This window comes from Egretta garzetta, unplaced genomic scaffold (genome assembly GCF_000687185.1).
Source record: "Egretta garzetta isolate BGI_Z169 unplaced genomic scaffold, ASM68718v1 scaffold193, whole genome shotgun sequence".
Taxonomy (NCBI): domain Eukaryota; kingdom Metazoa; phylum Chordata; class Aves; order Pelecaniformes; family Ardeidae; genus Egretta; species Egretta garzetta.
The window spans coordinates 1,668,873-1,685,843 of NW_009259117.1; the positions used below are offsets into that span (position 1 = coordinate 1,668,873).

Sequence of the window (16,971 nt, forward strand, 5' to 3'; positions counted from 1 at the left end):
ATGCCTGCCAAGAGCCACACCACCGTGAAGAACACATTCCACAACTGAGAGAAGTGAAAAAGAAATTAGGGCAACCTGAAGGAAAAAATTAAAGCCTTAAGACACAAACAGTGAAGACATCTGAGATCAGCTGAACCGATAGCTCCAGGAGTCCATGCCCAGCCACATGTCAGAGGTGTGTTCAAGGACCCCTTTTCTCCTGGAACTTGGTTTATTTGAGAAAGAGATCTGGGTGCACGGGACTGAAGGAAGCTGTACATGCTCTGGCTGGGTCAGTCCGGATCCGGGCTGCAGTGTGCCATGACTCAGTCTGTGGATGCAGGCTTGGTCCTCCCTCACTCTCTCTTTACAAAATCCCAGGATTTCCCACCTTACTTTTTGAGTAGTTGAGCCATGACAACAATATGGCATCTCACCAACCATTCCCTACAGAGACAGTCTCCTTGCAAGGTCCTCTACATAATCACTAGGCTAGATGGTCCATACGGGCCTGTGTTCAAATATAGATACTTGGAAACCTCAGCCAGAAGCAATCCAACCAAACCACTGTATTTTTTGAAACAGTCTTTTTGTCATGGGTTTTGCAACTTTAATATGTGTTTGAACGTGGGTGAAATCGTTTCACAAAAAAGCTAACTGATGTTCTTTCTCATGGGGGATGAACCTGGCATTAGCATTTCCCCTGGAAGGCTTTCCACACAATTTTCAGTGAAACAGCTTTATTTTAGCTCTGATCATAAAAACAAAAATGTATATTAGGATTTCCTGTGGGAGTTTTTCAGCAAGATAGCTTCTGAACATGAATTTAAAGAGGTAATGCATTGACCACAATAATTATAATGATTCATTTCTAATACATCGTTCTTTTCAGCATTGCAGTGAACATAATGGAAGAAGCTCTTAACATATTGCAGTTCCACTAAAGAAAGATTGTTATGCCTGTTAGCATGCTACTTATATTGGAAATTACAAATTTCCTATTGCAGGGCTTGTGTATCTATGGGCTGTTTCATGAAATTAGATTAAGCCCACATGACACAATAAGACATGCAACAATACTTCTATATCTGTATATTTTATTAATTTCCCTCCATAATTAGTCCAGTTACACTTAGAATCAATATTTCCTGTTACACATTCAGAATCTCAACGCAATAGTCCTTTGCGCATCAACAGAAATAATATTCTTGGTACACATGCTACAGATTTTCAAGTATGTATTTAGAATTGCACAAGTATCAACATGTTTTCTTATGAAAAATTAAGTACACATATTTATTGTTTTGTTCAGTAAGCACCTACAAATAAGCACTGCTTAGCAGATGTTACTCAATTCAGTGCAAAAATCTGAATAAAGAAAACATGAAAAAGGAAAGAAAATGCTGAGACCCTCACACTGTTTTTATCCAGTACCTAACTGGGAGTTGAAATCATGGCTATATATATGATTTATGAAATGAAACCGTGAAAAGAATAAATGCCTAATACAAATCAGGGAGATTTACTATATTACATACACCTCTAAAGGCGATGGAAACTTGTGCCCTAAGAATCAGTGAAGAGAAAGGAACTCACTCCCTGAGCCAGCAGCTCATCTTTCAATACTCAAGACAAAACTCTGTGTGTTCAGACAGTGACTCCATGACCAGCCATGGGGTTTCCAGCACCACCAGGATGACCAACTATGGCCACACAGCCTAGGGGCCTCCTGCATGACTCAGGACTCCAAATTCTGCCCGTACAGGAGGGAGTCTGGAAATCCCAAGAGCCCTGATGAGGACAAGAGCTCCCACAATTTCCAACTCCATGCTTTGAGAGAAGGATTCTTCAAAGTGAGATGTTTTGAGAAAATAGGCAAGTACTTTGCAACAGTGCTCTGCTTTGGAAAAAAAAAAAGCTCTAGACAAGATTAAGCAAAACAGCTTTTGACTGCAAGGCAAGGCATGTAGAGAAGACTGGTATATCCCAACAGGGTTGGGGGATTAAGTACTGCCTCAATGGAAGGCTTCAGTATTTGCCATTCAAGGGGCAAAAGACAACTCTAGAGGGCAGCGGTGGGAGAGAAGCAACGGAAGTGAGACAAAGATCCTGGAAGAAAACTGCTGGAAAAACCCAATATTCTTCAGTGAGAGAGTAAAAGGCTGTTAATTTCTACCCAGACCTTAGCTATTTAAAAAAATAACAAACTCAAACCAACCAAAAAACCCCAACCAATCAACCAAATGCCCCCAAATTCTCCATCAAACTCCATGGGAAAATATACTGCAGGAGCACTGCCAGTGAGGGTTGCAATGCAACTACGGAGTTTCTTCCACCTCTGTGGGTCTGCAGACAGAATAAGAATTTTGCAAAATACACATCTCAGTCTTTAAAGAGGTGGTTTGTAACCTGTCAGATTATTTTAACTTATACATCGTATTCAATAGAATAATACCCCACCAAATAACAACATTACATAGTTAGATACAACAGCTGTATTGCCCAGCTAGTTCTGTTGAGAGAATTGGGAGCAGAACACGTGATAGGGGTGTCCTGAGTCACAGCTTCATGCTGCAGACTGTGCTATCTGTCTCCAGCTCTTCAAAACAGGCACTTTGCTTGTATAAAACAGTATAGTTCATTAACCACATTCATTTGTACCACTGGAAGAGCATGGTCTTTTCCGCTTTGGATTAAAGCCCGCTTGAATGAGGAACACTTAAAGCTAAGTCAGTCTATGGGAAACCAAAAGTGCAAATCATAACATCAAATTAGAAAACATAAATAATACAAAACCTGGGAAAACCCAAAAATATAATAATTAGTACCTATAGTTATTAACAGTCTATTTTAAAACAATATTTTGTGAAAAGGGGTTTTGCATTGATTAACTGGCTTTTGGTTTAGCATCTATAAAACCTGTTACTCTAACAGCACACAGAAAGCCATTTCTGGAGGTATTCTGAACTTTGTTGGTGCAAGGTAACCCACGTTATTCACATTAAACAAATAATAGAATCATAGGATCGTTTAGATTGGAAAAGACCTTTAAGATCATCAAGTCCAAACGTTAACCTAACCCTGCCATCCCACCACTAAACCCTGGCCCTAAGCACCTCATCTACCCGTCTTTTAAGTACTTCCAGGGGTGGGGACTCGACCACTTCCCTGGCCAGCCCATTCCAATGCTTGACAACCCTTTCAATGAAGAAATTTTTCCTAATGTCTAACCTAAACCTGCCCTGGCACAATCTGAGACCATTTCCCCTCGTCCTATTGTCCGTTACCAGGGAGAAGAGACCGACCCCCACCTTGCTACCCCCTCTTCTCAGGAAACCATGTCCCTAAATACCTCTTCTGACCGTCTTTTAAATACCTCCAGGAATGGGGACTTGACCACCTCCCTGGGCAGCCTGTTCCAATGCTTAACAACCCTTTTGGTGAAAAATTTGTTCCTAATATCCAATCTAAACCTCCCCTGGCACAACTTGAGGCCATTTCCTCTTGTCCTACCACTTGTTACTTGGGAGAAGAGACCGACCCCCACCTTGCTACCCCCTCCCATCAGGCAGTTGTAGAGGGCAATAAGGTCTCCCCTCAGCCTCCTCTTCTCCAGGCTGAACAACCCCAGTTCCCTCAGCCACTCCCCATCTGCCTTGTGCTCCAGAAATAAACTAAGGAATGGTGCAGAACAAAAATATTGATATACTCTGTTGTAACATCATTAAAATGTTAATTCTTGGTTCTCAGGTAATTTACACTAAAATGGTTGACATACAACAACAAGGCTATTAGCTACTGAGGAAACCACACAATATTCTTTCTATGTCCATTTAGGTAACTATTTCTAAAGCAGATATTCCATGTAGTTTTGTAATGCAAAAGACATAAGAATACCCTTATCTGAGCCATCAGATAATTTCTTCTTCAGTGAAATTCTGCCCCTCTTGAATAATAATTAGCGCATTTTCCTACAATTTTTAGTTTCATAAGGCAGTGCTGTCAAGCAGAACTTCATGAGCATTTACTGACAATCATTTTTCTCTGAAAATTTGTTTAATAAGGCAAAGTACTGCATAACTGATGAACCCCAATAATTTCAGTACCTTTAAGATATCGTTCTTTACATACGCTATAATAATTCCTTTTAAATACAGCTGTTTCCTGGAAGCCTGAGTAATATCTTCAATTCTTAACAGCTTTTCCTTTTTTTGTCTTTTTTATTGTAATAGAAACCAGCAGTCCAGACAAAGGCCATTCTGCCAACTGCTGTACAAATCCAATACACCTTTTTTGTGTGTTTTGGTAACACTTTCAATCTGGTGGGGTATTTTGTCTTTTTCTTTTATTGTTGTTTGATTTTTTTTGTGTGTTGGCTTTTTTTTGGTAAAAACTGAACAACAGCATTAAATTTCCACTGTGGTACTTAGCAATGTTTCTCTTTGCTTCACCATTATAATTTTGCATAACTACTGAAGAATGGAATACAATTAAAAATACACTCAACTTTTACTGCATGTAAACAGTCTTTTAAACATTTCTGTTATATTTTCAGACTCACTTTATCATATCAGAACCCTAATTATAGCCTGACTTTCTCTTCTTCTATTTGAATGTGAAGAAAAAATTTCTTTACTGAGCTGTGACTAAGTCTTTGATATAATTAATTTTATAATTATTCTCAGTAACAATGATGATCAGACACTTCTGTTAATATTACATTATTAAAACCAATGATCTCAATGACGAGATCAATGATGAGAGTTTTTACTTTAATCAAAGGACAGAGGTGTCCCTTACATTTTCATCCACTACACAGATGGCAGTATTGTTTTTAGAATTAAAGACTCACAAGTGTGATCAGTCCTAGGTAAGTGACATATTCATACAGTCACATCACTATGACAGGACTGAAAACAGAAAAAAAACCATCCCCTATCTAGTCTAGGCTTATTACTTCTACAATAATCTAATGAAAAAATCCCCAAAGTCATCAGACATGATTTCCCTGTCAGGAATTCAGGTTGACAGCCCATTAGCACAAAATGCCGCTGGTTGTGAACCTGTGCAAGCTAAAACATTCTTGAAAACTCAAGTGTGGCATGTCAGGCTTCCCTCATGAAATAATTTAGCAAACAAATTAATCATAGTAGCAGTGCACAACCATGTCATTGTACAGCTGCATTCATCCTGAAGGGACCCCAAGCACAAAAATAGTGGACCAAATCTTCAGAGAAGCTGGGACAGAAAGAGTCTCACCCTGTCCTCCTTTTCTTGTTGAAGATGGGTAACAGACCACATCTTCACTGTTTATGATTTCTAGAAACTGTTGAAGTCTTTAGGACATGGGGCCTCAAATGCCAGTGATGAAAGAATTTGGCTGCTGCTCTGGGATGGTAGACAGGGTATGGAGAGCAGTAGAACTAATGAATGTAGGACCATAAATACATTTTGTCTTTGTTACTGTGGCTGATAACCCAAACAGATACAGCAAATCTGTTTGCTACCAAACAGAAAGGAAAATGGAGAGCCAGAAGGTGCCCTTTGACTGGAGGTACCAGCTTGAAGACAGACAGTAACAGTCTTGCTGCCATGAAAGATATAAAACCCCTTTCTGATGAAATTCATGAAGAAGGTGCCAAAGTCATAACTGAATGTTCCCCAAAAAGTGAAGTTTTCAGAGTAGGACAGATAACATCTGGAGACTCAAAGGAAACAACTGCTTACTTGTCAAACTGCCACCACCAGACTAGCCTTGTTCATGCAATTGCCCTTCTGGCCTATTTTCCCCCCTGAAAGTCTCTTACTGCTGTTTATTTAGCTTTCTGTGTAGCAGGCTGGCTATCGAGAAACACCGTCTAGACCCTAGAGCAACTTTCATTGCAACATAAAACCAATAAACATTTGCATTTAAATGCTAGCCGTGGAGCTTAGCCAAAAATAGCTGAGATGAACTTAGAACTTTGCTGTGTTTTGTGCCCTGGGCACAAGGAAAATAAAATGTTTTTTGTCTTATATTCATTAGTTCCACATCTACCGTTCTACATATTTATTAGTTTGCACTTTTGTAAGTATAAATATTTTATAGTAACTCACAGGAGAAACTATTTTTTTACTAAGCTTTCTATATCCAGTCCCCATTAATCTGAATAATGCACCTAAGTCACTTATACAGCTTTTGAATAAATCAATTTTTCACGGTTACATGAAGCTCTAAAACACATGGGTGCATGTTTCCAGCAGTAAGTTTCTTAAGAGTTGGAGTTGTGAGCCATCAGCCAGTAATTAATGATCATTCAGGAAAACATGTTACCACAGGTAAGAGGAGTGCGCTCAAGTGTCAAAGCATTCACATTTTGAAAGCTTCAATTAAGTTAATTTGTAAAATCTATTGTTAAAGCGATAAAGTTCGTAAGTTTTCCTGCTGCTAAGAACTCCGTGTGTCATCTCCAGCGTCTTTATCTGACAGGTATGGGTTACCTTTAAAATACAAGGGGTTCATTTTTCTTTAGAACTTCCACTAATTATAAAGAATTGAAATCACTTGGGTAACAGAACTGTTAAAAGCTATACATTTACTCTTTAAAGAGAGAAGTATTCAAACAAAACATAAACCAGGTATTAATCCAAAATATATGTTGAATGAGACTGTATTCGATATATTCAAGGGGCATGTTAACTTCCCCCCCAAAAAAATTCAATGAAGATGTGGCCAGATTGAAAGCAATTCTAGTTTTATTTCTTAACAGCCCCAAACCTCACTTTGTTCACTGAAAGGCAACCAAAAGATGTCAAGTCCTTAAACTTCTCATCCTTTCATGTCCTTTACTTAGTAGAAGCAGTTGAAAATACTCCTGCCCCTGAGTGTAGGCAGGAACTTTTTCCACTGCTGGAGAAAAACAGAAGGAAAGTTAAATCAGATCTCATGTTGCTGTGCTTCACAGCCCGCATAAATTAAAGCGACGGCATTAATACGGCAGGCCGTGCTGGCTGGCAGCTGGGAGGCTAAAATGCCAACCCTAAGGCTACTTGTGCTGGGTGGATGGTAGCCTGCAGCAACGGAGTGGCACAACGGGGCAGGGGATGGGGCCAGAGATCCCTCAGCAAATCTTCAACTGAGACTGGTACATACTGCATAATAATTACGTATCTCCATGTTGTTGTGAGTTCCTGAACTGAACTGTAACTCATGTTCGGAATATTTAACTGCTTTTAGTGCAGCATGGTTTAAATTTACTGTTGTGCCCATACAAACTTTACAACTATCAACAAACCAACCCTTTTCTTAAATACCCAGGAAAACTAAGGATTATTTCTGCACAAACACCCTTCTTAGCTGATGTGGGAACTATTTAACATTATCAAAGGATGCTTACCTGCTGGAAAGACTATAAAAGCTTCCAGTTTACAGAATAAAAGACATTTTGAAAGCTAACCTAAACTTTCCAATCCAGCACTTTTAAATTAAAAATATAGAGCAACACGGGTTTATTTGTTTCTTTTTAACATGATACACCTACCTAGTACAAAGAAAAGATTTTTTCCACTCAAGCAAGCTCTAAACTCTTTCTGAAAGTGTACTAAAAGAAAGTGTACTGAAAGAATGCCTCTGTGGGAGGCCACGAGCATTAGAAATTCTTACATCCCACTCTAAGTGGAGCAGCTAACACAACATCACACAAAGCTTCTGTAAATGCCTATTTCAGGCAACAATACCAATGCTGCCTTTCATTTCAGTACTTTTATGTCTACGTGTGTGCTCTCACACCTTTGTTTGTGTTTCACATCCAAGAGAAGATTTTTTTTCTTCCCTGATGGCATTTCAGATTGAGCAAACCTCATGACTTTCAAAGTGACCCTTTTACCGCAACCGCTCCGCTGTCAATCCAGATGCACATTGGCATTCAGAGTAAGAGCACAGGCTGATTTAAACTTTAAATATCAAAATATTGTTGATACACCTCAGGGCACAGCAATGATTTCCTCTGAGTTTTCTTTTGTTTACTTCCTAATGTCAATTTAACACATGCTGAATATACCATTAGCAAGTTTCTATTGTTTCTGTATTCAGCTCTGCTAGGGAAGATTTCCCTCACACCATAAACCAAGTATTACAAAACTCAATTGTAAGACAAAACTCTCAAAAAAGATGCAAAAAGTAAGCGAAACATTTTTCTGAAATGGTCTGGTTTGTTAATGTTTCTTACCCGTGTCTGAAAATGCCATCACTATAAAAAGCAACAGTTGGAAAATGAAAACCTCACTACCATAAAAATGCTATTTTTTCAAATTCCGTCAGAGAGTGAATTTTACTGATTTCCCTTTTCTGTGATGAGGGTGTGACTGGAAACATGCCACTGATCTGATTTTGTTATCCTTATGCATACTGAATAGGAACTTATTTTAAAAGTGGGAATTGAAGCAAAATCACGCTGATTCACGTTTGATCCTATCCATGCTAAATTCAACCTTACACAAACTCCAGTGAAGTCAGCAGGACTTCTGAAGGGAAGCGCCACTCATCCACAGGAATATCTACAGGATTCAGGACCAGAATAACCACTTCTAAGAGGTTACACAGCAGACAAGAGTAAAGTCAAATGCCCTGAAGCTACTAGGTAAGAACTAACCAGAGACTCCCGCTTGCTTCTCACCGTAGCACCACTGATTTTAAAATAGAGCTACTGATGTAAATTAAGTCAGGGGCTGCCTGCTCCATGTGATGACCAGCTAGAAGATCCTCCTTCAGAACACACTCATCTTCACAGACACATGGGCTTTTTGACAAATGGAAACAAAGAAAAACTTTATACAGAGGCTCAAGCATCTCACTTAGAGATAAAGGGGGAACACAGGGCTTGGAGAGAAAGGAATACAGGATCAGATGGGATCATCTGGGTCAAATCCAATCCTCAGCTGTTCCAGGCAGCATTTTATACAGTCCTTTTAGAAGTTTATAAAACCCGTGTTTAGTTTCTCTTTTTGCTGTTTCTATTGAGAAGCTGATACAGAAGTCAGCTCCCTAGTGGATATTAGTTTTCTTCCAATTTCTATTCTAAATTTATTCATGGCTAGCTAGCACCTAGGTTTGGGTTTCTGTTGTGATTTTCTGCAGCAACATTTGCCTTCAGCTTGTTCTCTCTTCTCCCTTTCACCCATGTATTTAGAAACAGAAATAATATTCTCATTCTTTTTCATTAGACACTCTAAAGTTATTCTGTATCTTTTAATACAAAAATCTATTTTCTTCACCTTTAAAGTAGCCCTTTTCTTTGCAGCCTTCCTGGCAAACTGCTGCATGAGCAGTTTTGTGCTCCAACATTCAGCTCCAAGTCATCATCTCAAAAATGATGACATGAAACATGACAACACAATAAGCATTTTTCACATTAAAATACAAAGAGACAATGCATGACTATATGATGCATTAGGTCCCTAAGAAAATACCTAAAAGTACGTGCATATAGAGTGTTAATACAAAACAAACTTTCAAATTACTTGGATAAAGTATAAACAGCTATGGAGAAGTTTTCCATTTGACACTTACAGGTATTATTCTTATATTCTCCCTTACCTAACTGGCGTTTTCAGACATCGTTAAATCCTCACTCTGTGCCTGAGCTTCTAAGCCTCATTTTCTCTCCAACTGCCTGCCCTTACACATGTCCTATTACTAGAAACGGGTAAACTGTGGAAGATGAAGTGAGAATTCAAAAAAAATCACTAATCTCAAACTTGCAAGTGCTACCAAAATAACACAATTTTCCTGCACAAAGACGGCTTGAGTTATGTTAATCAAGCAATAGGTATAAAAGCAACTCCTCAGATTTCTGGGACTTCCCCTAGTATTACTGCTTGTTTTAATAAAAGCTGATTATTTTTTCCTTCCAGAGGACTCCAAGGAGCTCCTGGGGAATGCTCCCTGGAAGAGGGACCATTACTGCACGCCTGCCCGGGCACGTGTGACTGAGCTCCCTCCCAGCTACGGCGGTCAAAGGAAGAGCAACGCACTTGTGCTACACAAACACCTTTGACAGGTCTTCCTGCAACAACAGAGTCCTGGGTTAATTCTACTTTTTCCCAATGGTAAAATTAAGTCCAGTGCTCCAGTTCACTGTGTTTCCAGAGCCATATGAAAATATGAAAAGGTTTGATTCAAAAGAGACTTTTTCAGTTTTTGAAAGAAGGTGATCAAGAAAGGAGTACTTCAAAGCCAGGTATATTACTAAAACAGTCCACCTCCTCCCACCTTTTCATTTAAAGACAGGCATTATACCTAAACCCCCCTCCACAGTTTCCTTTCCCATCTCTGCAGCACTGCCTCCTCCTTTTATCAAAACTGGATAGGAGGATGTGACACTTAAACAGAATATTCTTCTAAGGAAGAAATATTAATAAATCTCTTCATACAAAGATAATGCATGGAAATGCTTTATGTGAAATTTCCAAAGTTCTCAGGGTCTCACTGTATTTTTGTCATGCTTATTTCCATTGGGAACGTTATCTAGAATCCATGCCAACATAGCTGTAATCCCCAATTAATCAGTTGATTGGTTTTTTTCCCCACATGTTCCACCACCTGGACTGAATCTCTTGACACATGGCAGAAGAGCCATTCTCTGGTTCAGAGAATGAACGTTTGATTGTTTTACACAAATTGAAACAGCATCAAAAGCAAAGACTAAAAGATCCTCATCCCCAAACACATGACAGCCTCCCTAGCAGGTGGGGTCACATCCCTGCAGGCAAATAAGGAAACTGTCCCTGCATTGACAACATGCTGGGTCAGTTGGTTTTGTTGTTGGTTTTAGTGGTTTGGGGTTTTTTTTTTTTTGTTTATTAGTGGTTTTTTTGGGGTTGTTTTTTGTTTGTTTGTTTTGGGGTTTTTTTGGTTTTTTTCAAACTATTTGGCTGGTAGAGAAAAGGGGCCAATCTCCAGCAACTTTATAAAATTACCTCCAATCACCCAATGCACGCACATGTGTACAGATATATTTCAATTCACCCAGCAAAATCAAAACCCATTTGTTTGCACGGCAACTGTTGCAAAGGCACAATGGATGAACTAGGAATTCAAATAAATAGATAAAAATAAGCGGAACCTATGCTTTTTCTGGATACGTCAGATTTTAGTGTGGTTTTCCTGCAAGAGACGTAGATTCTGCAAGCATAGTTCAACCTGCTTCAGCGTCCACAAAGACACAGCCATACAGGTTTAATTGAGAAAGCAGGGATAACTGCTTTTAGCTTTTCTTTTTTCCTTAAGTACTATCTAAGACAAGGTGAAAGAAGAAAGATACTGCGCATGTACCTAAGCCCATCTATCACTACCCAAACTTCCAAGGAGCTGCACATTATTTACCCACCCAGTAAAAGCATTCCAAATCAATGTGTTTGCTCATGACACCTAACCCAAACAGCACAAATGCTTTGTGGAGATACTGACAATGTTCACTTACTATTTTTCTGCAATTTTTTTTCTCCATTGATTTTTATTTTTTTTTTTTTTTTTGCTTGTCTCCCTAGGAGCCAGAAGCAACCCCCTCAGTCCTTTCTATTTAATCTTTGCTGGATGACAATTCTTCAGTTGGAATATATCATACATTTATTTCAGGTCAAATGTGTGACCAAGAAAAACATTTCCATGAAGCTTCTGCCTTTTTCTTGGAGTGAAAATTGTAAAATTATTTACTAACATGTTCCCATAATCAAAAGTAATATTGGAAAACAGCATGTTTCTCTGCAACCAAATACCTTCACTCATGTACAATTAACCAACTGGGCACAATGAAGCAACTGTCTGGAACAGTGTGGCTCCCTAATCTATAAAATGGTAAGAGATTTTTGAAGGGTATTTTTCTTTCAGATCACAGACTGACTATCCTGAACATAAGGGTCCCTTTAATTTTTAGGAAATGCATGAAAGCTTTCTGCTGTTTGACTTTTGATAAAAATGATGAAGTACCAAATCACATGCATGCCTGAACATACCTGTTGTTAGCATTACTGTTTCAGTCCCTAGCAATATGCCTGAAAAACATCTGCAAACTGAAAAGCCAAGTTCAGAAAAATGAAACAAATTAAAAAACCCCACAGTTATAGTAACAGCTGATCCTAGCTGTAAAGGAGCAGATGGGACTCATCCATATGCTATCAGAAAGTGGGAGACCACACAACATCTAAGCTATCAAGAAAGTATCAGATGTTCTAACAAGAGAGAAAATACTGTATTTTTAAAGGCAATTTTATGCTCCAGAAAGCTATAGTAGTATTTTTATAAGCTCAAGTCCTCACATTATTTACTAGTTTCAGATGGGATAATTCTTCCAAGTACCAATAGCTCAATGAACATAAACTAAATTAATCTTAGATGAAGATCTGTATCTGCAGTATCATTACAAACCATATAGGATTTACTCTGAAGAATGCTGAAATGCTCTAAATTAACTACAGAAGGAATTAAATAAGATATTAAGCATTAGCAATACCATGACAGTACCTTTTTAACCAACCTTTTTAACCAACAGGAACAAATGACACTCAGCCTTCTACAAAAGGCTAAAAACATTACAAATCTGCAACTTCATAACAAAGAGTATGCACTAATTTTCTTGGGGAAAAACTCTTTTACTGACCAGAAAGATGGGAAAGTTATTCCTAGCCTTCAGCCTTGTCTTGTTAAACTACCAGACTACTGCAAAAGAATACTGGAGACTGAAGTGGAAGAAATAAGAAATAGCCATTCAGTCTAGAAAAATCTGAGGTGATAAGGTAAAAGTCTACAAGATCACAAGAAACTTGAAGAGGGAGGAAAGGCATAAATCGTTCTGCTTCTTCCAAAGCAAGGCCTAAAGGGCATCACACAAAGCAAAACATAGGATGTTTTCACATACATGAGAGGCGGTAGACATGTAGATTTCTTTGCTACAGGATGCTAAAATTTTGCAGTTTCAGATGGAGAATGAACAAATTAATAGAAGACCACAAAAATCTTGGAAACTATGTCTCAGGAAGACCCTAAGCTGTAGTAAATGTGTACTCGTTCTGGAAAAGTGTCTCGCCTGGTTCGTACTTTTCTCTAGACGCTCCACTGCATTGGAGATGTGTCCAAAAATGTGTTCTTTCCTGCTTACTTCCTCTTGCTAAAACTCTTAACATTAGTAGGAAATGAAAGATAAGGCTGTTTTTCAGCAGTGACTTTCCCATTAAAAGAAATTATGTTTTTTTGTACCGTGACACTCCACTGGCATTGCGCACTTCCCTGAGAAACAGTTCCTTAGTATATGTATGATATATATATGCCGTATCTGTCACATATAGGTATCTTAGTATAGCTGTCACAGTATTTTTGAACAAAACAAACCCAATTTTAAATCAGTGAGTAATTGCTAGTGAGTAGCACTTGCCCTATCTAGGAAGATCCAGAAATACAGATTTCCCACTGGACTACAGAGTTCCAAAATAAAAAAAACAGAAGTAAAACTATTCCATTTTGATGTTTGTGTAGTAATTAAGGACTCAAAATCCTTGGTTGCCTGCTTGACTGCCTATAAGCAAAAATGTTTTTCTTGCAGTCACTCTGCATCTTTCTTGTTTCAACATGTCTTTCATTTCAACACTTTTGTCTCCAAAGCATTCCCGCAACACAACACCGACAGGAGCCTGGCTCTGTGATTGCAACACCCTCCTCACAGGTACGGGGGCTGCTCTTAGGTGCCCCCAAAGCTGCCTCTTCTCCAGGCTGAACAAGTCCAGCTCACCCAGCCCTTTCTCACAGGGCTCCTGTCCCTGACTTGGTGACTCTCCAGTGGACTTGCCCCAGTTTATTGATGTCCTCTAGCGGGGAGTGGGGGTACAACTTGACACAGTAATTGCACTCAAATATTGAAGTTGTGATGCAGTGGATGATTCACTTTTTGGTAACACTTTCTTTGTTCAGAAAAAAACATATATATATGTTCTCTTCTCATTCACCCATCTTAAAACATGGCCAATAATGGAAGTTGCTTTCATATTCTGAAGAGAACTGCTCCTAGCTGAGAGGTTGCCAAGTAGTTTAGATCTCCAAAGCCCCACTAAACAGAACAGAAAAGTTTCACTGAAGGTAAATCTGGCCCCACTGAAGTCAACTAAAATATTGCTATTGATTTACAGAGGAACCAGAATGTGATTCTTTGCAACTTCTCAACAGCTGAAGTGTCAATTAACCAAATTTTCATAAGCAGCAAAGCAATGTTCAGTGCTACTGAGATATTCCCACGGCTGTCAGGTATTACAAATGTTTGAACACAGACAGGAAAGGTGGAGAGGCCGACTAGGTAGCTACTCATACAGTATTAATGTTCTTTGGCTTTAAAAGCAATGAGCACAATGAAAAACACAAAAGAAGATTTAATTTTAAAGAATTTCTGTAGAAAGCAAGTAAGTAATATAAAAAAAAATAAATCTGCATGTATCTGCAGACACTGCTCCAAAGAGAGTGCAAAGTACAACAGAAAATCCTGAATTGCATTGGTAAAAGGAAAGAAGCTAAGTGAAGAAAACCAGAATCCATTCTGAAGAATGGTGAGGTGAAGTAGAAATGTAGAGGGTTAATCTTAATATGCTGGAAATACAACATGTAAGAACGCAGTGATCTGCAAGTTCTAAAAATTGGTGGAACATGTCTGTAATACTGAAAAAAATTACAATTTATTTCAACAGCTTTTTAGAAAAAACAAAGGTAGATGTTGCAAGCAGTTGCACTTACTTAAATTGTTTGAGCTACTTAAAACACTGGAAGGGAAGTTTTCAAGAAGTTTCAAGTCAACATTTGACTTTCCTTAGGTATTCAAAATGGAAGAGCAGCCCTATTCTACAGAATTCTTCTTTTAAAAAAACCAAAACCTAAGAAACATATGTCCACAATACTAGGGACTTAGTTGAACCTGAGTTTGTCCTTACAGAGGACAACGGGATTGGAAGACTTCTTGCACTATTCGCCTTGCAAGAAGAGCTGGAGGTGAGGAAGGAGAACAGTCTTCATAGGCCACCTACAGTCCAACACGAGGTGCCTTAATGACCCTAGTCAAGCCTGTCTGACTCTTTCCAGTCAGCTACCATATGCAAAGGAATAAGCACAGAGATTAGTGACAAACTATTTTCCCAGAAGCAAGGGGAAAAGGAGTATTTTGATCTTTTCCCCATTTTCCTCTAAAGCAGCATAATTTTTCCTCAGCTTTTCCAAAAGAGGATCTACAGAATTACAACCATATTTCATTAGAGTCACATGAAACATCAGCTACTCTTTCTTTCCCCAAATAAACCACAATCAATTAATTAGATCATGTCAGTGGTGAAGATGTATAAACAGTTGATTAATGTTCAATGTCAAACTCTTTATAAAGAGAAAGAGGCAATAAATGGTGCATGGAAAAACCTGAAAACTCAAGGGAACAGAATTCTTGCTTTCAGGTTTAGAGCAGAACAGCTGTGAAAAAACACGTAAAAAGCAGCTGATTTTTCCCACTTTTGTGGAGAACAGTTTGTAATAGAATCTTTGAAAATTTAAGCACTGTTTTGACATCTTATTCTGTATGTGTATTGAATTTGGATTGAATTTCTCTTTATCTGTCTGCAAATAATTTTTGTTAACATTTCATTGTTTGATAACTTCAGGATCCAATTCTGATCAAGTATCCAAAGGCTAGAGCAACACTGCTTAGGGAAATACCATGCTCAGGTAAATGTTTGCATATTATGCATAGCTATTAAAATGCATTTTCCAAAGACATGATGCAATTAGAATCACAGGATAAATTAGGTTAGAAGGCACATCTGGAGTTCAGCCTCTGGTCAAAGCAGGGCCAGTTGTTCATGAACTTGTCCAGATGAGTTTTGAATAGCTCTAAGGATGGAGATTTAAAGGCCTCTTTGAGCAATGTCTTCCAGTGCTTAACCACTCTAATTTTTTTTCTCTTCTACCCAGTCAGAATTGCCCTTGCTGAAGACTTGACTGTTGCTCTTGTCCTTTCATTCTACACTTCTGAGCAAGGTTTGGCTTTATTTTTTTTTATATACCTTAAACACATTCTGTGTTAAATCAAATAAAATACAAAAAATTACAACCTGGAAATACTGGATTTTCTAAGAAGTTGCATCCATCTCTATGTAATCAAAACTGGTCTGTGGAAATAGATCTGATAAACTCATTACAACCTACAAAACCAGTTACCTGAGGGCATCAGATTTGAAATTTATGCAGTCAGTAAAAAACTGCCAGACAAGAAGCAGCTTCACCATCAGGACATTGCAGTTTCCATCATCTTCCTAAAGAGTGTGTGTAAACCCTCTCACACAGCACTTCTCTATCTTTGGAAAGAAAGAGAAGAAAGAAACCACACACAACTGTCCTCTTCTCCCACCAGTGTCCAAGTTGCATCCTACTGGCATTGAACTGCTAACACAAGCATTGATAAATAAAACACTCCACTTCCAGTCTGAGTGTTTTTTATAGATTCACAAAATCATAGCAACCCTACAATAATAGCTAACATTTGAATTTGGTACTGATTGCAATTTAGGCACTAGTTCTCAATTATGCTGACAGCCAAGTAGGAATGCATGTGTACATGGTTTTTTATTGAGAATATTTCTGTTGCTTTGTGTTGCTATCACCTTTTACTGTCTTAGAACCCTTGTGGTCATCAGATAAGGCTAAAGTGAAGTACCCTACAAGCAATTTGTTAACATAGTACCAGTGTGAAAATATCCATGCTTTGATGTACAAAGAAACATGAAAAAATATAGACATACCTGGTCCAATGCAGAACGATGCAATGATTGCAAGGATGCAAAATATACTGAGATAAGGAAGCCAATGCACGGTTTTCTGGGTAGATAAAGGACATTCATGGTAAGTATACCGTACGCACCAATATTAAAAAAAAAACAAAACAAACTCACAGATAATAGTGTTTTCCATGATTCTTTCTCTAGTTCAGAAATTAGTCT

At 38.4% G+C, this 16,971-nt stretch overlaps 1 protein-coding gene across 1 annotated transcript in view; it reads right to left on the bottom strand.

The window, feature by feature from the left end:
* Positions 1-16,971, bottom strand: part of SLC2A9 (solute carrier family 2 member 9) — a gene marked incomplete at its 5' end in the record, with an annotated part of 102,488 nt that overhangs the window by 21,938 nt on the left and 63,579 nt on the right. The window contains one exon of the mRNA XM_035891125.1: positions 16,774-16,849. Coding sequence (XP_035747018.1) covers positions 16,774-16,849 — 76 coding nt within the window. The remainder of the gene's footprint in view (positions 1-16,773; positions 16,850-16,971) is intronic.